We start from the raw sequence: 26,760 nt of genomic DNA on the forward strand, positions 1-26,760 counted from the left end.
AACCACATGGGTTTTCTCCAGTTTCCTCCCACAGTAAGACCCCTTGCAGGCATCACCCGGGCCAACAAGAGGGATTAATATTAAGTAGTTGGTAGAACTTATTTCATCGTAGTTGTAAAATAGATAAAGTTTTAAGAGCCAAACTACAGAATCTTACTGAGTGATTGTTGTTACTGGCTGTGTTACAGACAAGGGTAAGAGAAAGACTGGCCGAACTGCTGACATGTTACGGACAGAAACGCCTACCCAAGAGTCCGTCGGTACGTATCAGGACATTGATCATCTCGCATTGTAGATCTGTATTGTGTGCTGGCTCCGATAACCAACATTGTCTGTGATTCGTGAAGAAGTAGACCCTTCCTCAGATTTTTGTATACATTATGTTTAGTAGTACCCCGTAGGTTGTGTGTCATATACTCATACAGATCATTCTTATAGTTAAATACATATCTCTATTCTGGCATCCAATAGAACACAAGCTAATTCTAGAAAAACATTTTAAATTTATTAACAATAATAATTTGTCCCCTACCGGTGAAAGGAAAGGGGGGGGGGGGGGGGGGGGGGGGGGGGCTATTATTAGTTTTCCTCTCTTTTCGTCTGTCTTGTATGTACAGACTTTTTTTTAACACAAAAGTTTGTTTAGTCTCTTTTGCATTCATGGAATAAAGGATTTTGATTAAACTTCACTGTCTAAATGATAAAGGACCGTAATATCTCTTTACAAGTTGAAGTTTCAGGGTTGTTTGGTCAAGGTCAAGGTCACCGTTTCTATTTTTAGAAAATCCTTGTCAGCGATCTAGCAACTTCATTCCTTGAGGGATTTTAAGCTTAAGGGAATTGAGGAATCAAACTTAACACATTTACAAAGGCCATAAAATCTCGACTTGTTTCCAGTTTTAGGGTTGTTTGGTCAAGGTCAAGGTCACTGTTACTATTTTTAGAAAATCCTTGTCAGTGCTCTAGCAGCTTCATTCCTTGAGGGATTTTGATCAAACTTATCACATCTACAAAGGGCCATGATATCTCGACTTGTTTCCAGTTTCAGGGATGTTGGGTCAAGGTCAATATTACTTGTTAGCTCTGTAGCTTCTTCATTTCTTTAAGGATTTTCATCAAACTTCACATACTAATTAAGTACCATTATATCTCGGGACAAGTTTCAGTTTCAGGGTTTTTGGGTTAATGTCACCATTACTATTTTTAGAAAATTATTGTCAGTACTCTAGAGGCTTCATTTCTTCAAGGATTTGGATCAAACTTCAGACACTTTTAAAGGTCCATAATTATACATTAATGGGGGCCGGTAGGGGACATAGTTGTTATATATTTAACTCTTTTTTTTTCTGATTTCTCCTTTGCTTAAATTAACATCACCCATAGGTCACCACTTGAGATGATATTTGTCTATATCCTTCAAGAATCATTGATTCAACAATATCTTAGTCTCATCTACTGAAAGGCTGAAAGGCCACAATTAGTGGACATTAAACCCCTTGATGATAAACTTATCATTAGTATTATCATATTGTGCCTGTGAAGAGGTGGGAAATGAAAGAAAAATGGGTTATTCACTGTCTTTAGCAAGTTAACACAGACCAGTGGCAGTTACAAGGATATAAATGCCTTTCAATCCAGGAAGCCAATTTGAAAAGATGTAAAATTAGATATGAATATGAAATATTGTAAAATCAATGAATGCTTTTATATAGAAGATAATGTGAATTGTGACAGTGGAAAATAACATGGACATTTTTCATTTCTTTGGGAAATTTTAGGTAATTTTCATCCTTTGAGATTGCTCCCATGCTTATTACATAATTTTAGATAATATCCATATCCATTACATAATGTGATATTATTTTCAATCTGCTAGACAACATGAAGTTATTCCTCATCTTTGAGATCACGTAAGATATAAACCTATAAGATATGACAATCTCTAGTCTTGGAGATAATTTTCTAACCTATGAAATAATGTTAAAGACATTTTTTGATGTGTGAGACTTGATAGATAAGATAATTTTTTAACAATGATTATGTGAGATGAAAAATAAAATAATATAAGACAATTTTTCAAAAAAGTGTTTTCTTTCGAAAAAGATAATTTAACATGCAAATTATGATAATGTAATTGATTATTTTAATTTTAAAATTAGGTATTTAAAGATAAGGTAAATTGTGATGAAAACAAACTGATAATGTATATGGAAATTGAAAAATAATATAATTTGAGATAATGTATGAGATGTATAGGGTATATAGTGATGTCGACAGGCCTTATAAGATAATTTGAGATAATGTATGAGATGTATAGGGTATATAGTGAAGTTGCAGGCCTTATAAGATAATTTGAGATAATATATGAGATGTATAGGGATATAGCGATGTCGACAGGCCTTATAAGATAATTTGAGATAATATATGAGATGTATAGGGTATATAGTGATGTTGACAGGCCTTATAAGATAATTTGAGATAATGTACGAGATGTATAGGGTATATCATGATGTTGACATGCCTTATAAGATAATTTGAGATAATGTATGAGATGTATAGGGATATAGCGATGTCGACAGGCCTTATAAGATAATTTGAGATAATGTATGAGATGTATAGGGTATATAGTGAAGTCGACAGGCCTTATAAGATAATTTGAGATAATGTATGAGATGTATAGGGTATATAGTGAAGTCGACAGGCCTTATAAGATAATTTGAGATAATGTATGAGATGTATAGGGATATAGCGATGTCGACAGGCCTTATAAGATAATTTGAGATAATGTATGAGATGTATAGGGATATAGCGATGTCGACAGGCCTTATAAGATAATTTGAGATAATGTATGAAATGTATAGGGTATATAGTGATGTCGACAGGCCTTATACATTAACCTGCTTATCTTTTATCTATGCTGTGTATGCTTCATTAGGATACATTTATTAACAAGGTAAGGGGGAGAGACCGGTTACCATGGTTACTGACAGGCAAAGTCATTGCATGCTGCATGCCTATGGAAACAGCGCCAACAGTTTCCTTTATCAAATGCTTATGTCCAAATTTCATTCTTAGAAATGATAATGTTCATAATTATTCATTTTCATAAAAATATTTTACATTTTTATTAAAGAGATAAACATTTTTTTTTTTTTTTTTTTTAGATATATCCAGGTATGAAAGAAGAACAGCAATTTTTGTTGATATGTTGATTTCAAAAATTATTTTAATTTAGATTTTTGTTGACAAAGAAATTATAAAAGGAAATGTTGGTAAAAGGAAATGTTGGTCGTTGTTGTATACTGACTGTTATGGTTAGCTTTGGGACCTATCCTTTCTCCTCTCTGCCTCCACCTCCAGAGCCCATTTCACAGCTCACAGCATTAGATAGACGCTTCATCAGACATTTAGTCTCACTCATCAATATCTGATATAATCGTTCTTAATGAATTTATGATGAGGATGTTACAATGTGTGTTTATGATGAGGATTTTATATGTATTATGTCAATAAGGATGTTGATATGTTTATATGATGGAATCTTAATATGTTTGTGTTAATTTTATGATAAAGGGAACATAATATTAATTTGCCTTCACGAAAAAGAATAATCCATGTTGATTTTCATATTTTTTGTTTGATATATTTGATGACACACTTTGATTCTAGGTTGGATATGTGTGTTCTATTGAGATTTGGTTATTAATAAACAAAGCTGGATAATGTGTTCAGATGCAGACATTAAGTCTATTTAAATTTTCGATAAATGAATAATAATAGCATTGAGGATTCTTTAGATTTTTTAATGCAATGGACAACCTTAAGGCATTAAGAAATACCAGGAATTTTAATTGAATGGATACAGGCATTGATGTTTACCTACATTTTAATAGATAGTCATTGAGGTTAACCTACATTTTAATAGATACAAGTCGTTGAGGTTAACCTACATTTTAATGGATACAGGCGTTGAGGTTTACTTACATTAAAATGGATACAAGCGTTGAGGTTTACCTACATTTTAATGGATACAAGCATTGAGGTTTACCTACATTTTAATGGATACAGGAATTGAGGTTTACTTACATTTTAATGGATACAGACATTGGGGTTTACCTACATTTTAATGGATACTGGCATTGAGGTTTACCTATATTTAGCTCACCTGCCCGAAGGGCAAGTGAGCTTATGCCGTGGCGCGGCGTCCGTCGTCCGGCCGTCCGGCCGTCCGTCCGGCGTCAACTTTCCATTCAAGCAACTTCTTCTCAATAACCAAAAGGCCTAGAGGCCTAATATTGGGCCTGTAGCATGCTGGGGTGAAGGGCTACCAAGTTTGTTCAAATGAATAACGTTGACCTTCATTCAAGGTCACAGGGGTCAAAAAGGCTAAAATCTTTAAACAACTTCTTCTCAATAACCAAGAGTCCCAGGGAGTTGATATTGGGTCTGTAGCATGCTGGGGTAAAGGGCTACCAAGTTTGTTCAAATGAATGACCTTGACTTTCATTCAAGGTCACAGGAGTCGAATATGCTAAAAAAAAATTAGACGACTTCTTCTAAATAGCCAAAAGACCCAGGGACTTGATATTGGGTCTGTAGCATGCTGGGGTGAAGGGCTACCAAGTTTGTTCAAATGAATGACCTTGACCTTCATTCAAGGTCACAGGAGTCAAAAAGGCTAAAATCTTTAAACGACTTCTTCTCAATAACCAAGAGTCCCAGGGACTTGATATTGGGTCTGTAGCATGCTGGGGTGAAGGGCTACCAAGTTTGTTCAAATGAATGACCTTGACCTTCATTCAAGGTCACAGGAGTCAAAAAGGCTAAAATCTTTAAACGACTTCTTCTCAATAACCAAGAGTCCCAGGGAGTTGGGTCTGTAGCATGCTGGAGTGAAGGGCTACCAAGTTTGTTTAAATGAATGACCTTGACCTTCATTCAAGGTCACAGGAGTCAAAAAGGCTAAAATCTTCAAACGACTTCTTCTCAATAACCAACAGTCCCAGGGAGTTGATATTGGGTCTGTAGCATGCTGGGATGAAGGGCTACCTACTTTGTTCAAATGAATGGCCTTGACCTTCATTCAAGGTCACAGGGGCCAAAAAGGCTAAAATCTTTAAACGACTTCTTCTCAATAACCAAGAGTCCCAGGGAGTTGGGTCTGTAGCATGCTGGAGTGAAGGGCTACCAAGTTTGTTTAAATGAATGACCTTGACCTTCATTCAAGGTCACAGGAGTCAAAAAGGCTAAAATCTTCAAACGACTTCTTCTCAATAACCAACAGTCCCAGGGAGTTGATATTGGGTCTGTAGCATGCTGGGATGAAGGGCTACCTACTTTGTTCAAATGAATGGCCTTGACCTTCATTCAAGGTCACAGGGGCCAAAAAGGCTAAAATCTTTAAACGACTTCTTCTCGATAACCAACAGTCCCAGAGACCTAATATTTGGCCTGTAGCATGCTGGGGTGAAGGGCTACCAAGTTTGTTCAAATGAATGACCTTGACTTTCATTCAAGGTCACAGGGGTCAACAGGCTAAAATCTTTAAACGACTTCTTCTCAATAACCAAGAGTCCCAGGGAGTTGATATTGGGACTGTAGCATGCTGCGGTAAAGGGCTACCAATTTTGTTCAAATGAATGACCTTGACTCACATTCAAGGTCACGTCGATCAAGTATGCTTAAATCTTTTAATGGATACAAGCGTTAAGGTTTTCTTACATTTTAATGGATACAAGCGTTAAGGTTTTCTTACATTTTAATGGATACAAGCGTTGATGTTTACCTACATTTTAATGGATATAGGTTTTGTTGTTAACCTACATTTTAATGGATACAGGCGTTGAGGTTTACTTACATTTAAATGGATACAAGCGTTGATGTTTACCTACATTTTAATGGATACAAGCGTTGAGGTTTACCTACATTTTAATGGATACAGGAATTGAGGTTTACTTACATTTTAATGGATACAGACATTGGGGTTTACCTACATTTTAATGGATACGTGCATTGAGGTTGACCTACATTTTAATGGATATAGGTTTTGTTGTTTACCTACATTTTAATGGATACAGACATTGGGGTTTACCTACATTTTAATAGATAGTCATTGAGGTTAACCTACATTTTAATGGATACAAGCATTGAGGTTAACCTACATTTTAATGGATACGGGAATTGAGGTTTACCTACATTTTAATGGATACAAGCATTGAGGTTTACTTACATTTTATTGGATACAGTCATTTACTTTTACCTTCCTTTTAATGGAATGAATACAGGCATAGAGTTTTACAGAAAGGATACAGGCATTGAGGTCTACCCAAATATTAATGGATACAAGCATTAGGGTTTATCTACTTAATGGAATAGATAGTGATGTTGATTTGATGGAATAAATCCTAGGAATTTACCTTTTTTAATGGCGGTGTCCTAAATTTCAATGGACATGTATACTGAGATTTGCTAAAATTTTATTGATTAAGGATTCAAAGTTAGATATTTTATTAAGATTGAGTCATATTCACATATACCAGTTGGGGAGAAATCCTATTCCTTCAAATTCAGTTCAAACACGTGTGGTTGCCAAAAAAAATGCATCATTCGTAAAAACCATCAAAAAAATGCATCATTCATAAAAAGTCATGAAATTAAAACAGTACATCAATCTTTCTTGTTAAGTTAATATCATTGCAGGTGAACCATGTAAACTTATAGGACGAATTTTAATTGATACAGATTATTGTAAAGCTTTTTTAATGATTAGTTTAGAAACAGATAGTAACTTTCTTAAATGCTCAGATTTTGTCCAGTATTGCGCACTGTTTTAAGAAAGAAGATTTATTTCCAAGTACTTCACTCAAAGATTTCACTGTTTAAACACAAAAAATTTTAATGTACAGTAATTAGTTATAAGTTATTAACACCGACCCTTCCTGCATCTTTTGATTCACCGTCCAAACTACCCAGACTACCCAGAGTCCTTTTATACCCGCTACCATCCGACTGTTTTCCATTGCCAATTGATTTAACACCAGAAAGTTACATCAGCTATTTGTCCCCATTTTAACAGGTTGATTCTCTCCAGTGCTTTGTCATACCTTGTTTGGGCATATGTTGATTCTCAGGCTAACTTGGTGATATGTTGATTTTTGGATCACCATGACAATATCTGACTTCTGTGAATGTGTTGAATATTGGGATCACCATGGTGATATCTGACTTGTGTCAACATGTTGAATCTTTGGATCACCACAATAATACTTTGCCTATGTGGATATGTTGAATCTTTGAATCACTGTGACAATATTTGACTTGTATCTACATCACCATGGTGATATCTGACTTGTCAATGGTCGACATATTGAATCTTGGGATCACCATTGTGACATTTCACCTTTGAGGACATGTTGATTCTGAGATCACCATGATGCTATTTCACTTTTGAGAATATATTGAATCTTGGGATCACCATGCATATGGTGATATTTCACCTTTGAGGACATGTTGATTCTGAGATCATCATGATGCTATTTCACTTTTGAGAATATATTGAATCTTGGGATCACCATGCATATGGTGATATGTCACCTTTGAGGATATGTTGATCTTGAAATCACCATGGTGTTATATTGCCTGTGGCATTGAATATTTTGATAACATGAAGATCTATAGGCAAATGTTAGGCATCAGATTTTCCTTACAGCTAATTGGTACTTAGGGAATGATCATATTCAACTGTGCACATGGTTAGAAGTTCATTATTCAGAGATTACTGAAATCAAACTTGTACAGTATAACTCTCTCTAAACCAGATGTTTCCTGGACAGGAATAGTTTTGGCCTGTTTTTATTTTACATATAATTATAAAAGGTTGGTAGATATGGGAATTCGAAGCATAAATTGGTGAATATAATTTTCCTTTACAAATCAATTAATTCTTGAACAGAAACATACTTATTACAACATCATCCCGGATAAGATACTGATGCTGGGACACTCCCAAAACAGATTTAAAGGGACATTCCTTCGTTTGAGTAAAGTTTAGGTCGTCAAAATTAAACTTTTTGGAAAAACATGTATTTTCTCAAAGTAGTAAAAGTTATAATCTTTACATTGATAAGGCAGTTTTACTCTCAAGATAAATTAAAGTTCTTCGAGTATTAAGTTCTGAAAAGTCTTAATTTCGACCCAAAGTATCACTAATTATCGCAAAGACATAGAGCTCATCCTGATTCATTGAGGATTGATACCCACCATACAAATCTAGGTCAAATCTGGGTTAAGTCACATCCTCAAAAGGAGACTAAGGGTGGTGACAACGTAACAATAGGCCCATAAAATGTATTGTTCTTGTAAAACATATGTCTTGACGGATTTCTTCAAATTGTAAAGATGGTTTAGATCGTTATCCGTGAGAATAGACAGTGTCCAGAAAAGACAGGTTTTATGATTGAAAAGGGAAATACTTTGACCAAAATTCAAAGCCAGAATGGACAGGGATCTGGATTAGCCAGGTTATACTGTACCTGTTTTGATTTCCCTTGTGAAGTTTTTACACAGAGATCTGATGGAAAGTGTATCAGGACAGAGCTTTTACTTAGTGTACATGGTAGTCGGCTTGGTGGAGGGGTGTCAGAGGTGGCGGATTGAGAATAATGTTGATACTTTGATCGTATTATGTATTCATCATTAATGATGCCTGACAAAGTTCTATTTTTAGTTCCTTCTGGTCTAAATATTTCTTGAGTTTGCATTCTGGGTAAAACTCTACATTACCCGAGGCTTGGTTTTTACAACCACTTCTATTTTATTTCTTCAAATTTTGTAGAAATTTACTCTATGTGTACTCAGTTTTGATATACAATATGTAAATCTTTTTGGTAGTTTGAATATTAAACTCTCTCTCTAGGTGTATACAGTATATAGTCTTAAGCTTGCTTAAAAGTTGTCTTGAGTTCTAATGCTCACGAATACATTATGTTTAGATATGAAATGCTTGTTTTTACTGTAACAGTGAAACTCTTGCTATATGTCTTCAGTAAATAAAATGTGTTTTTTGATGTACTCTAATTTTTTTTCCCTATTTCAGTAGATTCAGTAATTTCGGATTCTGATTAAGTCCCTTGATTTTAGAAATTGAGAAATTCTTAATTATCACATTATTTTATTCGAATTAACCACAGACAAAAGTGAAGAATTTCAAGGGTTGTTTTTGTTCTTGATTTAGAAGTATAACTGAAGATGTTCAGCTTTCAGCGCTTTTACACCAAAAATTGTTCTGCTTTAATCTCATTTCTTTTAGAGTTGATCTCTTTGTTTAGGAGCTTGAAGGTTTATATGGCTGTCTGTTAATTGCCAGGAAAGTCCACTAACCATCATGCCTTCCTACTGGGTGAATTTGCCCAAATCCATATTGACTGCTATCAGCTCTCTGGTGTTGCACGCGAAGCTCTTTTTTGAAACCATTTTTTTGTAATTATAATAATTTTCAAATTAAAAAGTGCTTTTTTTTTCAAGTTAGAGCTTAAAAAAAGAGCTTGTACCTCGGACCAGAATTCGGCATTTGTAAACATGTGAGAATGTTTTGACCATTGTCCACTGACTTAGCTGTGTCAGGTGTCTGGGCCTGTTATATTGTGTGGTTTTCCCTGTTATCAGAGTTTCAGCTGGGCATATCTCTTCTAGATATGTTCATAGTTGAGATCTAAGCCAGTATGTTTATATTGAATATTCTTGACTTTCAGATATTGTATGTGTACTAGATATATTCTTAGTGTTGGTTTTGAGCTGATATTTCCATGATACAGGATAGGGCTGTGTGTTCATTTTGACTAGTTGGTGTAAGGTGTCTGTATAAGTTCTTGGTGTAAGGCCTCTTTACAAGTTGATGGTATAAGCTTAACACCTCTTTACAAGTTCTTGGCGCAAGGCCTCTTTAAAAGTTCTTGGCGCAAGGCCTCTTTAAAAGTTCTTGGTGCAAGGCCTCTTTAAAAGTTCTTGGCGCAAGGCCTCTTTAAAAGTTCTTGGCGCAAGGCCTCTTTAAAAGTTCTTGGTGCAAGGCCTCTTTACAAGTTGATGGTGTAAGGTCTCTTGACAAGTTCATAGTACAGGTCTTGGACAATTGTCTGAGATGATGTTGGCTAATTTATTTCTATCCAATATGGGACACATTCATGATGATCTATGGTGGTTTTTTTTTTTTTTTTTGTGTTTATAATTGGCTTATCCTGGGTATGGATGATGTTGATCTATTTAGGATCCAGGCCATGTGGACTTTTTGTTAAAATCATTTTTCCCTAAATTACTCAACAAAGACAGCATGGTGTTTGAGGCTTGACCCATGGTTGAGTTAGCTGAATTTGTTTCCTATTTACTAATAAAAACTGTTTTTATTTATTCAATTTTTTTCTTCGCATTCTCTAGCTATATGATTATATAGAGTTAATGTTGATTATAAACAATTCAATCCTGATCTGACAGTTATTCGTAGATGAGATCATGGAATCATGTGAAAGTTTTGTAAATTTTATTTGGTGGAGGTCTGCTATATATTGAAAAAGATTAGTAATACACATACAAGAAAACCAATCCAATGACTTTAATTAAAACACAACAAACTATTTCATCATCAACCAAAGCTGAATTATGTAAATAATTGCAAGTTACCCAACTTTGAAATGTTCTGTTGTGGTTGTCTCCCTTTTAGGTGATCTTCAGTCAGTCAAGTGATACATTAGATCACCAGCATAGTGTGGCCTCTAGTGGAGAGGAGACCTCTATACCAGATAATGCAGCCAGTAAGTTTTGAGACATCCCCGCATATCCTCCATGCCTGACATATTGACTAAAATAACTTTTGAGATATCCCATCCCTTTTCCTTTAACATCCATTTCTTAAAGTAACTGGCCGGGAGATGAGAAATAATTTCTCAAGTTTTTGATGAATTTATTAAATGTGGCCATTTATGTTACCCAGAATTGCAATCTGTTATAACCAGTTGCTGTTAAACAGACATTAGACTGACAGCTTTACATGTCTATAACTGTACTTACCTGTACTGGGATGTTGTAGGTGACATTCTGTTGAGTGAGCCTAATGTCAATGACATCAACCTGACCATCAAAGGCTTTGACTTCCTGGACAATGAGTTGGAGGATTCTGAGGTAAGATGGTATTAATTGTCTGAAATATTCTAACTAGGGTATGTTTGACTGGCCATAGCCCTTAAAAAAAAAAAAAAAAACCATTTGATTAGTCATAAATGTGATTATACTCAATTTTGATCATTTCTGTTTCCGAACTTTGATATGGTTGTGTTTTATGGACTAACATTAAATTTCTAATGTTTGATTTTGCCAGGAGAATGATTTCTATCCAAGCTTGGACAGACGGCACTCATTCAACCTAAACTCTCCAGAAATCGAAAGGGAACGTCACCACCATTTCGGCAGTGTGCCTGACCTCAAGCTAATTGGTCACCTGGCCATTGCAGAAAAGCCAGTGACACCAAGTGACAGTATCAGTTTAAAAGAGGAGAGAATCTCCGATAACGAGGTTAAACATTTCAACATGAATATTTTTTCTTTAATTTTGAAATTTATTTATTAGCTCACCTGGTCCAAAGGACCAAGGTGAGCTTATGCCATACCGTGGCGTCCATCGTCCGTCCGTCCGTCCGTCCGTCCGTCAACAATTGACTTATTTGACTTCTTCTTCATAACCGCTGATCGGAATTTCACCAAATTTGGTCAGAAGCATCCCTATGGGTAGGGGACTCAAAATTGTACAAATGATGGGGCTGACCCCCGGGCGCCTCTAGGGCGGGGCCAAAAGGGGTCAATTTAGCTATTTTGATATAAACGACTTCTTCTCTGAAACCGAGCATTGGATATTGCTCATATTTTCCTGGTAGCATCACTATGTGGTGGGGATTCAAAATTGTAAAAATGATGGGGCTAACCCCCCAGGGGCCTGAGGGGCGGGGCCAAATGTGGTCAATTGGGCTCTATTGATATAAACGACTTCTTCTCTGAAACCGAGCAATTGATATCGCTCATATTTGCCTGGTAGCATCACTACTGAGTGGGGACTCAAAATTGTACAAATGGTGGGGCTGACCCCCCGGGGCACTGAGGGGCGGGGCCAAACAGGGTCAATTTGGCTAAATTGATATAAACAACTTCTCCTCTATGGATATCTTACGTATTTGCCTTGTAGCACCTACTTGGGGTAGGAATTCAAAATTGTACAATTAGTGGGGCTAACCCCCTGGGTTTCTTAGGGGCGGGGCCAAAAAGGGCCAGTTTTGCTAGATTGATATAAACTACTTCTCCTCTGAAACCAAGCAATGGATATCTCACATATTTGACTGGTAATATCCCCTTGGGATAGGGATTCAAAATTGTACAAATGATAGGGCTGACCCCCTGAGCGCTGAGGGGTGGGCCAGAAGGGGTCAATTTGCCTAAATTGATATAAACAACTTCTTCTCTGAAACTAAGCAGTGGATATATATATATCGCTCATATTCGCTTGGTAACATCCCCTTGGGGTAGGGATTCAAAATTGTACAATTGGTGGGGCTGACCCCCGGGGGGCTGAGGGGCAGGGCCAAAAGGGATCAATTTGGCTAAATTGACATTTTTAGAATTACAATAAAAACAATGTTCATGTAACCATATAAAATGCATATGATATATATTGACATAGCAATACCAGTGGCAAATATACTTAAGCATAGTTCTTGTTTCATATCTCATGAAACCAGGTGAGCGATACAGGCCCTCTGGGCCTCTTGTTCCTTGTAAAGATGGTTTAAGAATTAGCACAATCGAAAACGATTCCTTAAAACATAGAAAGATTTTTATGACTCTAAGTGTATGATCATAATGTGTTATTATATCTGATTGCAGAGCGAGAACATGACACCGGAGGATGACGGCGTGCCCCAGAATCTCCCCATGGGTACAACCATTACTATACAAAATCCGATGTTGGACGAACGCCGCCATTCCAGTCCACTAACTACAAGCTCCACGTAAGTACATTTATCCCATAACTACGATCATTTTGGTGTCATCTGTCAATCAACTTGACCCCATTTCTGGATTTGCCAGAGGTCAACATTGGTGATATTGCATGCATACCTGTCAAGTCATCCGCATTCGGCGGGTCACACCTGAAAATTATGAACTATTTAGATCAGAAAATTAACAAACTTAAGTTAGCAACAAAAAAGTTTATCAAACTTGTAGAATGATTTCTTTACAGTTGTGAAGGTTTGTCGGATTCAGTGCCTTATTTTATTAATTTCACTGGGTGATCCAGCATTAGGCATTTGCATGTCACACAGTCTTGAAAAGTACTTGAATTTAGAGGGTGTGCTTGAAAAGGTCTTTGAAAACAATTTTTGGCCTTGAAACTCCTTGAATTCAGCTAAAGGGCCTTGAAAAGTACTTGAATTTTACAACATTAGCCATATTTCAATGTTTAATGTGTCTGATTTAATAATAAAGAAATTTTCACAAACGTAGTGATTCGCTTCGATCCCGATGGTTGAGAATGTCATCCGTCTAAAAGATCCTAAATTCCATCTAGTTTAGCACCCCTTTTATCGACTGCATTATCCTGACTTCAAGTGTTTCTGTTACAATTCCGGTGCAGTAAGGGAGGTAATTCTAACTGTGCAAAACATGATGCGCAATGTACATGCACATCCGTTTTTCGCCGCAGTCACCACTTGTGTGTCAAGTTCTGTTTGTCATGCTGAGTAGTTGTTGTATATATACAACATGAAGTGGGAGGTGACACATTAACTGGGTCATGATCAGGGACGATAAATGTGACTGTTAAAAACCCCGATGTTTGCGATGTTTAAAATCATCGATCTACACAGAATGGAGGCGGAAGCTTTGAAGAGTCGCACAAAATGTGCGAAACACCAACACGCCAGGCTTATTAAAAAAAACAACTTTTTGTTATGCTGTCTCTAGTCATATACTGTGTACAATGGTTTAATATTTTGTTAAAAACAGGCCTTGAAAATGTGAAAAAGGGCCTTGAAAAGTCCTTGAATAGTCCTGGAATATTGTTTGATAAAAGTTGTACTAACCATGATTTGTGATGGTTCAACTTTTTCTCTGGGTGATACCAGAGTTAGGCATTTGTGCTTGTTTGATTACTACTAACACTATTTTTCCTGATTTTGTTATCTATAGTCATAGTCTACACAGCACAAACAGTGAACTAGATCTGGTAGATCTGAGCTCCAGTACGGCATCCCCGAGTTTCTCTGGTCTTCAGTGCGTTTACTTCTACCTGACGATGCAGAGTGACGAGGTCGAGGATGCATGGAAGACTCACATGGATCGAATAATGTCCGGATCATCCGCCACCCTCATGTTAAACACCACCCAGATCTTCCCGAGGTTGTACAAGGTGAGAAACTTACTTTTCTGTCAAAACCATCTGTTAAATCTGAATTATTTGTGCCAGCTATGATAAAAAAAAAAATTCTCTTTAATAGTTTACAGAATCATGTTAACTTAGAGTTTGTTGATCATCTATAATTTATGTTCATTTTAAAGTGTTTTTGATAAATCATGATGATGATATCTGTTATAGATTTGCTCTTACATATTATAGTCTGTTTCTGATAAGTTATGATGATGATATCTGTTATAGATTTGTACTACATACTATATATAGTCTGTTTCTGATTAGTTATGATGATGATATCTGTTATAGATTTGCACAACATATTATAGTCTGTTTCTGATAAATTATGATGATGACATCTGTTATAGATTTGCACTAAATATTATAGTCTGTTTCTGATATGATAATGATATCTGTTATTATAAATAGATTTGCATTAAATACTTTAGTCTGTTTCTTATATGATGACAATATCTGTTATAGATTTATACTAAACATTAATTAAAAGTCTGTTTCTGATTTGTGTTTATCATAGGAGCTGCGTAGGAGACTGGACACTATGACTAAAGAATCAAGTTATTACATCGCAAAAACAGAGTCCCTGAAACAGATTGCCACCTATTTCCGTATCCTTGAAGTTCCTAGTCTTAATGCTGTGTATTATAAAGTTTTTAATGCTAGAACTCACTTTATAAGAATAATATTCATCATATCATAAAGAGATAGTTATTAAAATTGGACCAAATCTGCTGTACTAGTCTGGCATATCACTTTGACAGAAAGCTGACCTTTAAGGTCATGGGAGCTGTCCCTGCTATAGGACTGGCCTCGAGTTCACAAAGGGTCCCAATATATGTAACCCCGGGTGAAGATCTGAGGTAAGTGTTCAATCCCTGCCTCGGGCAATGTGTATTTCTCAGGGAAGCAGCGATCACAAACTGACCTGCGCTAAGGTCATTGTGTCCTTGGGCAAGACACTTTACCGAATCGCACTTCATAGCAAGTGATGGGCCTCCAATTTAGGTAGCACCTAGTTACTACAAGAATGGTAGAGACGGGATGGCTAGACCAAAAATTATCAATAGGATGCTGATAAAGGGAAAGGGCACTTTAAACATCAATAAGATACATTATATAGCTAGCTAGGTGCCTATATCAGTCCCATATCTTATCAACCTATACTCCGAGCACAAGAACACCAATTTATACTGATTTTGTCCTGACTCAAAGTAGATCAATTTATACTCCATGCACAAGGTACACCAATTTATTACTGATTTTGTCCTGACTCAAAGTAGCTTATTACCAGGCAACATATAATTGCTGAATCAATACAGCAGGATGTACAGAGAACAATTTATCCACATTTATTATAATACAATCTGATTCGAAAATAGAAATTTAGTAACACTATATTTAAAAAAAAAAAAAGAAAAAAAAAACTTTTGGGGTGTCAGTCATCTAATTTCACAATGCTTACATTTCCCGGTTGTCTCGGTCAGAGCTAGTTTGCATGTGTTAAATTTGTAGCAACACCACCTAATAAATACTATAGATATGGTGTATGTAAAGAAAAAAAGGATTGTCGAAATGCAAGTAAATTATATACAAAAATGGAAAATTGACTCAAGAAGATTTTACATTTTGCACCAACATTTTCACTATATATTAGCTCTTCAGATGTTTTTGTGTGTGTATATTTGTGGGGTATTTATTTTCGCACTATATTATTGACGCAAATACATGTATAGCAAAATTAAACCCCTTCAATATTACCAACTAATAACAGTTCTTTGTGCGCTGGGCATTTTTAGCTCACCTGGACCGAAGGTCCGGTGAGCTTATGTCATGGCGCAGCGTCCGTCGTCCGTCCGTCCGTCGTCCGTCCGTCAACATTTGCTTCAAATCGCTACTAGTCAAAAAGGCCTTATTGGATTTTGACCAAATTTGGCCAGAAACATCCTTGGCAGAAGGGAAACAGATTTTGCATAAATGGTGACTCTGACTCCCGAGGGGCCAAAGGGGCGGGGCCCAATAGGGGAAATAGAGGTAATTCCTTTAAATCTCTACTAGTCAAAATGTTATGAATGGATTTGAACCCAATTTAGTTAGAAACATCCTTGGGGGAAGGGGAACAGATTTTGCATAAATGGTGATTCTGACTCCCGAGGGGCCAAAGGGGCGGGGCCCAATAGGGGAAAAAGAGGTAATTCCTTTAAATCGCTACTAGTCATAAAGTTATGAATGGATTTGAACCCAATTTGGCCAGAAACATCCTTGGCAGAAGGGGAATAAATTTTGCATAAATGGTGACTCTGACCCCCGAGGGGCCAAAGGGGTGGGGCCCAATAGGGGAAATAGAGGTAATTCCTTTAAATCGCTACTAGTTATTAAGTCATGAATGGATTTGAACCCAATTTGGTCAGAAACGTCCTTGGGGGAAGGGGAACAGATTTTGCATAAATGGTGACTCTGACCCCAAAGGGAACAAATGGGCAGGGCCCAATAGGGGAAATAGAGGTAATTCCTTTAAATCGCTACTATAGTCATAAAGTTATGAATGGATTTGAACCCAATTTGGTCTGAAACATCCTTGGGGGAAGGGGAACAGATTTTGCATAAATGGTGGCTCTGACCCCAAAGGGGCCAAAGGGGCGGGGCCCAATAGGGGAAATAGAGGTAATTCCTTTAAATTGCTACTAGTCATAAAGTTATGAATGGATCTGAACCCAATTTGGTCAGAAACATCCTTGGGGAAGGGGAACAGATTTTGCATAAATGGTGACTCTGACCCCAAAGGGGACAAATGGGCGGGGCCCAATAGGGGAAATAGAGGTAATTCCTTTAAATCGCTACTTGTCATAAAGTTATAAATGCATGTTCTAAAAACAATTCTTGAGGTCTTTCAGACCTTAGAGAGTCTGGACTTCATTAATCTTTAAAGCAGTTCGGAATCCCACACTATAACCATATATAGCATTGTTAGAGATTTACAAATAAAACAAATTGAATATGAACATTATTTTGACGTTTGGTCTAATCCATCCAGGTGAGCGGTACAGGCCCCATGAGCCTCTTGTTTAAAACAAATTTGGTATGTTGTGTAGCTTTAATTCTCAAATAATGTCGAAGAAATATTACGTTACACTTGAGACCTTAACACTGCCCAGGACAGCTTCTGGATACCATGTTTGTCCACATTGACTGTCCTTACTTCTTCACTGATAACGATACGGTGAGTATTTCACATATTCTGTATTTTATCAAGAGTTTCTACATATACTTATGGACAAACAGCTATAGCCTTGTGAGCACCTGTCAGTTTTAAACTGATTTCCTAACGATAAGATTGATTGTCTTTAAAAATGTCAAAGAGGAGAGTATATGTGATTAACGTATTTATCTGCAAATAATTAGCTCCTGCTCACAAATAAGCCCATTTCATTTTGCAGTATTATCTGTAAAATAGTAAGCTATAAGAAGTTCACAAAAACAAGCTAGTAGCCCTCCCCAAGCTTTAATACTAAATGTTAACATTTAAAAAAATCAATAGTAAAAATTATGATCTGTTTCAGATTATTTTTATTCTGTTTCATAATTTTCATGAACTTCATACTTATTGGCCAACATTAACCTTTTATTATCATAAAACTACAAAAATTTGATAAAAACTAACATTAAAGTACAATTTGAACTTGTAAAAAATATTTGACCTTGAATCTAATATTTGTACATTTTATCTTTGATATTTAGCCGATTGTTTTACAAAATGTTCTTTTATTACACAGCTGAGTGGAAGTCGAGTGGCGGACAGACACAAGTTTAACCTACTGGAGATGAAGGAGTGCTTTGAAACCTACTGTATGAGGAAAGACCAGGCAGAACAGGTCAGAACTCTGTTGATGTGGATGTTGTGGACCTGTCATGGTTTTTAGGTCACCCAAGTTGTAGCCTGTTTGTCCATAAACTATTGACATTTTTGACTCTTCAGAAATTCCTGAACCAGTTCTAATAAAATTTCATAAGCATCTTCCATAGCTTTAAAGATCCACTGAAAGTGTTGATTATATGACTGAAACAAATACTCTTCATAGATGGGAGGATCTTAATGCTTGAAAGTGCTTTTATCAAAATTGTGAATTTCATTACCCCCTGGCTTGCCATTAGCCCTGGGGAAGTGGTGGGCTGTTATAGTTTATATACAAGCTCGAGGATGATGATACTTTTGAGAATATTTTGTTCTTTTTCAATATTGGAAGAAAATTTGAACTGGTATTTCATTATGTGATGACAGTTTAATGGTATGAATATTAAGAGAAAAGAAGATTCAGTACTTCATATAATTTAAATCTTGATTTAATTGATTTTTTTTGCCCATCAGAGTCTAGAATCCATCAAGTCTTCCATCAAACAGCAGTCATTAGGGGACGGTGGTAACAGTGTTGTCGGCTGTAGCGAGGAACAGGTAAGGATGATACAGTAATTATACCCCTCTCCACTAATTAGTAACACTTAATTAGTAAGTAAAGGGAGAGTGTATGTAGTAATTACCATACGTCTCATGAACATCTGGGCAGATTTGGTGCATATTCACACCATAGCATCACACCATCAAGGTTTACACCAGATTAGACTTTGGTGTTCATCAGATCAGTCAGAGATCAAACACCACACTTTAAAAATGAAACGCTTGTATTCAAAATTTCTTAGCATAAACCCCTGCACAGATTAGATTTTTTGTGGTCATTGGTCGAAAAATATAGTTCAGAGGTCATAGATAGACGGCTTCAATGAAGAATTGTAAATATCCATTATTTAACTGTTTTACAGAAGTTGGATCTCTGTCGGAAGTTGTATCGCCTGATCTTCCAGCTAGTCCAGCTGTTTGAGAACTACATCAAGTTGATGGAGGTGTTCACAAGTGTCCGTGCCTCCCCACAGGTATGTGTAGTGAAAACCAATGTTGGAATAACTTTTTAGGTCACCTGAGACGAAGTCTCAAGTGACCTATTCTAATCGCCTTTTGTCCGTCGTCGTCCGTCGTGCGTCCGTAAACTTTTTACATTTTCGACTTCTTCTCCAAAACCACTTAACAAAATTCAATGAAATTTGGCAGAAAGTTTCTATGGCTGAAGGTCAACCAAAATTGTGAATTATATGGTCACCCCCCAGGGGCCTGAGGGGTGGGGCCAAAAAGGGTCAAATTGACTAAAACTTCAAAAATCTTCTTCTCTACTCTCAGATACGGTGGAGTCAAACACTCTTTATAGATGAAAGGGTCTTGTGGTGCTTTACCAAAATTGTGAATTGCATGACCCTGGGGTCTCATGTTTGCCCCTGGGGAGGGGGTAAACTTTACTATAGTTTATATAGGGAAATCACATTTTTGACTATTATTTGTTGGATTTGTATTGGAATTCATTCTAACTTGTATCAAATTATCAGCATGGGATGACACTTTGATGGTATGTACATGTTGGCCCTAATTGACCCCCAGGTGCTGGTGGGCGGGGCCAAAAAGGGTCAAATTGACTAAAATTTCAAAAATCTTCTTCTCTACTCTCAGATATGTTAGAATCAAATACTCTTCATAGATGGAAGGCTCTTCAGGTGCTTTACCAAAATTGTGAATTTCATGACCCTGGGGTCTCACGTTTGCCCTTGGGGAGGGGGTAAACTTTACTATAGTTTATATAGGGAAATCACATTTTTGACTATTATTTGTTTGATTTCTATTGGAATTCATTCTAACTTGGTTCAAATTATCAGCATGGGATTACAGTTTGATGTTATGTACATGTTGGCCCTGGTTGACCCCCAGGGGCTGGTGGGCGGGGCCAAAAAGGGTCAAATTGACTGAAATTTCAAAAATCTTCTTATCTACTATATGTTAGAATCAAATACTCTTCATAGACTGACCCCATTAGGACTGATGGGTGGGGCCAAAAAGGGTCAATTTAGTTGGCCGAAATATTTCAAATCTCAGGTGACCGTTAAGGCCCTTTGGGCCTCTTGTTATTGATGATAATGTTTGATGAAATGTAAAAGGAGCAGGTCAGTGTGGCTTGTACATAGTGTTAGATAAAGTCTCTGTCACTCAGCTGATGGAGTGGGTCAGTGTGGCTTGTACATATAGTGTTAGATTTGGTCTCTGTCACTTAGCTGATGGAGTGGGTCAGTGTGACTTGTACATAGTGTTAGATAAAGTCACTGTCACTCAGCTGATGGAGTGGGTCAATATAGCTTGTACATAGTGTTAGAAACAGTCTCTGTCACTCAGCTGATGGAGTGGGTCAATATAGCTTGTACATAGTGTTAGATACGGTCTCTGTCACTCAGCTGATGGAGTGGGTCAGTGTGACTTGTACATAGTGTTAGATACTGTCTCTGCCACTCAGCTGATGGAGTGGGTCAGTGTGACTTGTACATAGTGTTAGGTACTGTCTCTGCCACTCAGCTGATGGAGTGGGGCGGTGTGACTTGTACATAGTGTTAGATACAGTCTCTGTCACTTAGCTGATGGAGTGGGTCAGTGTGACTTGTACATAGTGTTAGATACGGTCTCTGTCACTCAGCTGATGGAGTTGGTCAGTGTGACTTGTACATAGTGTTAGATACAGTCTCTGTCACTCAGCTGATGGAGTGGGTCAATATAGCTTGTGCATAGTGTTAGATACGGTCTCTGTCACTCAGCTGATGGGGTGGGTCAGTGTGGCTTATACATAGTGTTAGATATGGTCTCTGTCACTCAGCTGATGGAGTTGGTCAGTGTGGCTTGTACATATATAGTGTTAGATACAGTCTCTGTCACTCAGCTGATGGGGTGGGTCAGTGTAACTTGTACATAGTGTTAGATATGGTCTCTGTCACTCAGCTGATGGAGTTGGTCAGTGTGGCTTGTACATAGTGTTAGATACAGTCTCTGTCACTCAGCTGATGGAGTTGATCAGTGTGGCTTGTACATAGTGTTAGATACAGTCTCTGTCACTCGGCTGATGGGGTGGGTCAGTGTGGCTTGTACATAGTGTTAGATACAGTCTCTGTCACTCAGCTGATGGAGTGGGTCAGTGTGACTTGTACATAGTGTTAGATACAGTCTCTGTCACTCAGCTGATGGAGTGGGTCAGTGTGGCTTGTACATAGTGTTAGATACAGTCTCTGTCACTCAGCTGATGGAGTGGGTCAGTGTGACTTGTACATAGTGTTAGATACAGTCTCTGTCACTCAGCTGATGGAGGAAACTTCTTTGAATTGGCTCAGAAGGTGATTATCTCACTGGAGACCCTGGTTCCTGTCAGGGCACATGACAGAATGTGTTGTTCCCTGGGCACACAAAAGGAATGTGTTGTTCCCTGGGCACACGACAGAAATGTGTTTTTCCCTTGGCACACAACAGAAATGTGTTTTTCCCTGGGCACACGACAGGAATGTGTTTTTCCCTGGGCACACGACAGGAATGTGTTGTTCCCTGGGCACACGACAGGAATGTGTTGTTCCCTGGGCACACGACAGGAATGTGTTTTTCCCTTGGCACATGACAGGAATGTGTTGTTCCCTGGGCACACGACAGGAATGTGTTTTTCCCTGGGCACATGACAGAAATGTGTTGTTCCCTGGGCACACAACAGGAATGTGTTGTTCCCTGGGCACACGACAGGAATGTGTTGTTCCCTGGGCACACGACAGGAATGTGTTGTTCCCTGGGCACACGACAGGAATGTGTTTTTCCCTTGGCACATGACAGAAATGTGTTGTTCCCTGGGCACACAACAGGAATGTGTTGTTCCCTGGGCACACGACAGGAATGTGTTGTTCCCTGGGCACATGACAGGAATGTGTTGTTCCCTGGGCACATGACAGGAATGTGTTGTTCCCTGGGCACACGACAGAAATGTGTTTTTCCCTTGGCACACGACAGAAAAGTGTTTTTCCCTGGGCACACGACAGGAATGTGTTTTTTCCTTGGCACACGACAGGAATGTGTTGTTCCCTGGGCACACGACAGGAATGTGTTTTTCCCTGGGCACACGACAGGAATGTGTTTTTCCCTGAGCACACGACAGAAATGTGTTTTTCCCTCTTTTTTTTGCAAAAACAAGTACCAAGTATACATTATGTGTCTTTATTTTAAGGTAACCTATTGTGAAATATATCTTAGTGTGTAGCTATCATGTATACCCAGGTATTTTTTAAACACAGGTGGTAGATATCTCCTCCCAAGTGTCGTCACTCAAGGAGGAGATTACACAGGCTCTCAGCGAGATGGAGAATGGTCAAGACTCACCGGTCAACATTGACTCCGGAAAAGTTCTGACCAAACAGGAGGCTATGTCCAGTCTGGCCGAGTACCTCAATGGTCAGCAACACGTGAAAGCCATACAGCTACTCCGCTCCTATAGGTAAGGTCTCATTGCAATTACTTTAGATATTACATAATAATTTTACAAATTCAGTGATCAGAGCGGTTATTTCATTAATTATACATTTGTCTTTAATTTACCCAGTATATAACCAGTGTTCGCAGCAGGTCTGTTGGTGAAATAATTATCCTTTTGTTACAAGTCCCAGAGGTAAAATATCCTTTATCACATGTCCCTGTGATAATATTGTATTCATTTTTACAGGTCCCTGTGGCCAAATGACATGTTTGGACAGGCAACAGAGGATGATGTCACTGTCCTCCTCAACATATTCTGTACATCTCAGGCTGAGAAAAGGACAGGTAAGCTATTTATAGAACATGCAAATAGGGTCAGGCAGTCAGTGGATATTAGAACATGTGACTGCAGATACAAGTTTCAGGGCAATTTTCAGATGATTTTGTTGCTCAAGGATAATGATACCTTGGAGAATATTTTGTTCTTTTTCAATATTGGAAGAAAAAAATGTGTATTACATCATATCGTTAGAATTCAATCGCAACAAGCAACAGGATTTGAGGGTTCTTGGATATTTATTTGGTCTACCGGTTTCGCCCATACAATGGGCTTCTTCAGGACAAAGTTGTAGGCTATTTCTACCCCTAAAGTACTAAAAATGTAGGACCATATGTATTGTTGTCTATGAGATCATTAACAAAGGTGAAAATTGTGACAGCATTAACAATAGTCAGTATTGTGACGTCATCATAATGGATAGTATTATGACGTCATAATTAAATTAAAGATAGATAACTCTATTCTAACAAGAGAGATATAGCTATAAAAGGTGATAAGTGATTGATGTTGACTTGCAAGTCATAAATAATTACTAGTTAGGTAATTAACAAAAGCTATATATATATAATATTATCAAAAATGAATGCTATAAAATATCAAAGTAGATTTAGGCTAAGGTACAATTGCTTAAATATCTTGCTATTAAGTTCAATGTTTTCTCAGTCCAAGGCCTGTTGAAGGAAAGGTCCTCTCTTAATATGGCCTAAAATAACTTCCCATGTGGCATGGATCCCTGCCATCCTGGGTTGATTCTTCATTGTACATCTATATATACCTCTAATAGATTTGCATCTGCTAGGTCATTGTGTTGGGACGATAATCCATGCTTGTAGTTCACTAACTAGTAATTATTTATGACTTGCAAGTCAACATCAATTACTTATCACCTTTTATAGCTATATCTCTCTTGTTAGAATAGAGTTATCTATCTTTAATTCAATTATGACGTCATAATACTATCCATTATGATGACGTCACAATACTGACTATTGTTAATGCTGTCACAACTTTCACCTTTGTTAATGATGTCATAGACAACAATACATATGGTCCCACATTTTTAGTACTTTAGGGGTAGAAATAGCCTACAACTTTGTCCTGAAGAAGCCCATTGTATGGGCGAAACCGGTAGACCAAATAAATATCCAAGAACCCTCAAATCCTGTTGCTTGTTTGACGATTGAATTCTACGATAATATTGCCCCCACTTTCTCAATCGCCCTGCATACTCAGAGGTATCCAAGCCGGGATTACGGAACCCACAGAACCTAAATTAGAAGAATGGCGTTGGCTCTTTTCCCGAAGATTGTATTACATCATGTGACAGTTTATTGGTATTAACATTGATGGACAAAAAGATCACTTATTGAAATTTCAATATGAAATATTTAAATCTTCTTTTCTCTCAGAGTCTCGAATCCATCAAGTCTTCCATTAAAGAGCAGTCACTAGGGGATGATTTTGTTGCCAGCTCTATAGATAAAATTTTTTGAGAGAATATCAGTTTGTTTCAAAATGGGAATGGAATTTTTCTGTATATAATACAATGCAATGATTCTGCAAATATTTACGAGATTGGCAGTGAAATTATGGGTAGAAATACAGCTAATTATTTCCCCTTTAAAATTTTAAGAAAAAGTGGTTGAAAGTTAATTTATCAATCACTGTACAGAAATTGATATAAGCTCCATGCAAATTAATATGTACAGAAATGTTTGGAAGCTCTGTTCAAATTGATACGTATAAAAATTTCTATAAACTCTATTCCAAATGTAAGCTTTGTACAAAAATTGATAAATGCTCTGTACAAAAATTGCTGCAAGATTTGTATAAAAGGGGACTCAAATCAAGAATGGAAATTATGCCAGAATTGATTACATGTCAAAGTGAGACTGATTACATCAAAAGTGATGACATTGATATAATTTCATCTACAGGTATCTTCGCCCTGATTGGACTGGACGTAGACCTGAACCACATACACAGTCAGCTGATGACGATCAGTGTACAGATGTCGGGATGGTCAGTTCTCCCGCTCGGAGTGTCAAAGTCTACACCAGATCTTAGTCACCTTAGTCTTACATCGGATTCAAGCACATTGTGACTAGAGGAAGTGCCATCTTCTAGTACGATGTAATGATGTAGGAGGTCACATTCGTCATTTCTAGAATCATGTTACAATCAATGCCAAGGGTTGATTAGAGACCAGCTGGTTATGTGGCTAGGGGCCATCGTCTAAAGGGGAGATATAGTCATATGACAAACCTGAAGGTCAGCCAACATTGTCATTTGATGAACCTGAAGGTCAGCCAACATTGTCATTTGATGAACCTGAAGGTCAGCCAACATTGTCATTTGATAAACCTGAAGGTCAGCCAACATTGTCATTTGATAAACCTGAAGGTCAGCTGATATTGTCATTTGATGAACCTGAAGGTCAGCCAACATTGTCATTTGATAAACCTGAAGGTCAGCTGATATTGTCATTTGACAAACCTGAGTCACCTGACATTGTCAAATGACTTTATTGTCATTTGATGAACCTGAAGGTCAGCCAACATTGTCATATGACAAACCTGAAGGTCAGCCAACATTGTCATTTGATGAACCTGAAGGTCAGCGAACATTGTCATTTGACAAACCTGAAGGTCAGCCAACATTGTCATTTGACAAACCTGAAGGTCAGCCAACATTGTCATTTGACAAACCTGAAAGGTCATCTGACATTGTCAAATGACTTTATTGTAGGACGAATGGAAATATCACTGAGTGCTGAACAAGAGAACCAGTCATGACAAGGATAAGCAATACATTCTAGGAATGTTGTGTCTTACTAGTTGAAATTGGATGTTGAGGAAATTTGGAAGTTGGCAATAATGTATATATATTAATCAAATTTTAGTCCCTGTGATCCTAATATTGATGGCATTTTTCCTGTAGACATTTTTTTTAACCTGAACAGTGAGAAGTAAATACGTGAGGAACCCTAGCAACAGGAGTTCCTGTACACATGACTTGTTTGTCCGGTTATTTGGAGAAATATTTAAACTATTATGCCATTCTTTCTGTTTTGCACCCATGACCTATTTTCTGAATAAATGTATGACAAGGTTGTTAGGAGGTATATATATATATATTATTATATATCTTATTAAGAAAATATTCTAGTCAAGAGGTAATAGCTTTTGTGATGAACGTATACAGTTATCTTTGTATCTCTTATATGTATTTATATGTAAAATAATAAAATATTTATGTGTTAACTAATATACTAAAAGCTACTAAATATTCATAAGCTAATCAATTTTGTAATGATTGCTTGTTAGGATAATCACATTGAAGTCGGTTTCCATGGCACTAACAAATTAAGTGTATATGCATCTATTTAATAAGTAAAAGCTGAGAATTCTCATCTTTTTCCTTAAGAAAAATATTTCTCTGCATAATGATCCAAGAGAGCAGAATCCATAAAAATTAAGCACTACAAAAATTCATTGATCTGCAGTAACTAACCATTTTGAAAACTAGATATTTTTTATTTCTAACAAATACGATTTTAAGTGTATAGTATTAACAAAGGATGTAGTATGTTTACTGTAT

The 26,760-nt window shown here is 37.2% G+C and overlaps 1 protein-coding gene and 1 long non-coding RNA gene across 4 annotated transcripts in view; one reads left to right on the top strand and one right to left on the bottom strand.

The window, feature by feature from the left end:
• LOC117329787 (protein furry-like) overlaps positions 1–25,307 on the top strand; it is a 79,997-nt gene extending 54,690 nt beyond the window's left edge. For 2 of the 3 annotated variants that reach the window (XM_033887927.1, XM_033887928.1), the window contains exons 51-65: positions 189–260; positions 2,936–2,953; positions 10,712–10,802; positions 11,078–11,169; positions 11,366–11,560; positions 12,919–13,043; positions 14,224–14,443; positions 14,979–15,069; positions 17,614–17,678; positions 18,232–18,330; positions 18,825–18,908; positions 19,274–19,384; positions 22,643–22,842; positions 23,068–23,165; positions 25,098–25,307. In XM_033887927.1, the coding sequence (XP_033743818.1) occupies positions 189–260; positions 2,936–2,953; positions 10,712–10,802; positions 11,078–11,169; positions 11,366–11,560; positions 12,919–13,043; positions 14,224–14,443; positions 14,979–15,069; positions 17,614–17,678; positions 18,232–18,330; positions 18,825–18,908; positions 19,274–19,384; positions 22,643–22,842; positions 23,068–23,165; positions 25,098–25,264 (1,728 nt within the window). In that variant the 3' untranslated portion in view covers positions 25,265–25,307. The remainder of the gene's footprint in view (positions 1–188; positions 261–2,935; positions 2,954–10,711; positions 10,803–11,077; positions 11,170–11,365; positions 11,561–12,918; positions 13,044–14,223; positions 14,444–14,978; positions 15,070–17,613; positions 17,679–18,231; positions 18,331–18,824; positions 18,909–19,273; positions 19,385–22,642; positions 22,843–23,067; positions 23,166–25,097) is intronic. The other variant, XM_033887929.1, reaches the window with a different exon arrangement.
• Positions 25,308–25,421: 114 nt separating this feature from the next.
• LOC117329788 lies at positions 25,422–25,780 on the bottom strand. The gene is made up of 2 exons (XR_004533264.1): positions 25,704–25,780; positions 25,422–25,656 (listed from the first exon to the last, which is right to left on the bottom strand). It is a non-coding gene; the product is annotated as an uncharacterized LOC117329788 (long non-coding RNA).
• Between the last annotated feature and the right edge of the window lie 980 nt (positions 25,781–26,760).

The sequence above is a fragment of the Pecten maximus genome, chromosome 6 (assembly GCF_902652985.1).
Source record: "Pecten maximus chromosome 6, xPecMax1.1, whole genome shotgun sequence".
In the NCBI taxonomy this organism is placed as follows: Eukaryota; Metazoa; Mollusca; class Bivalvia; order Pectinida; family Pectinidae; genus Pecten; species Pecten maximus.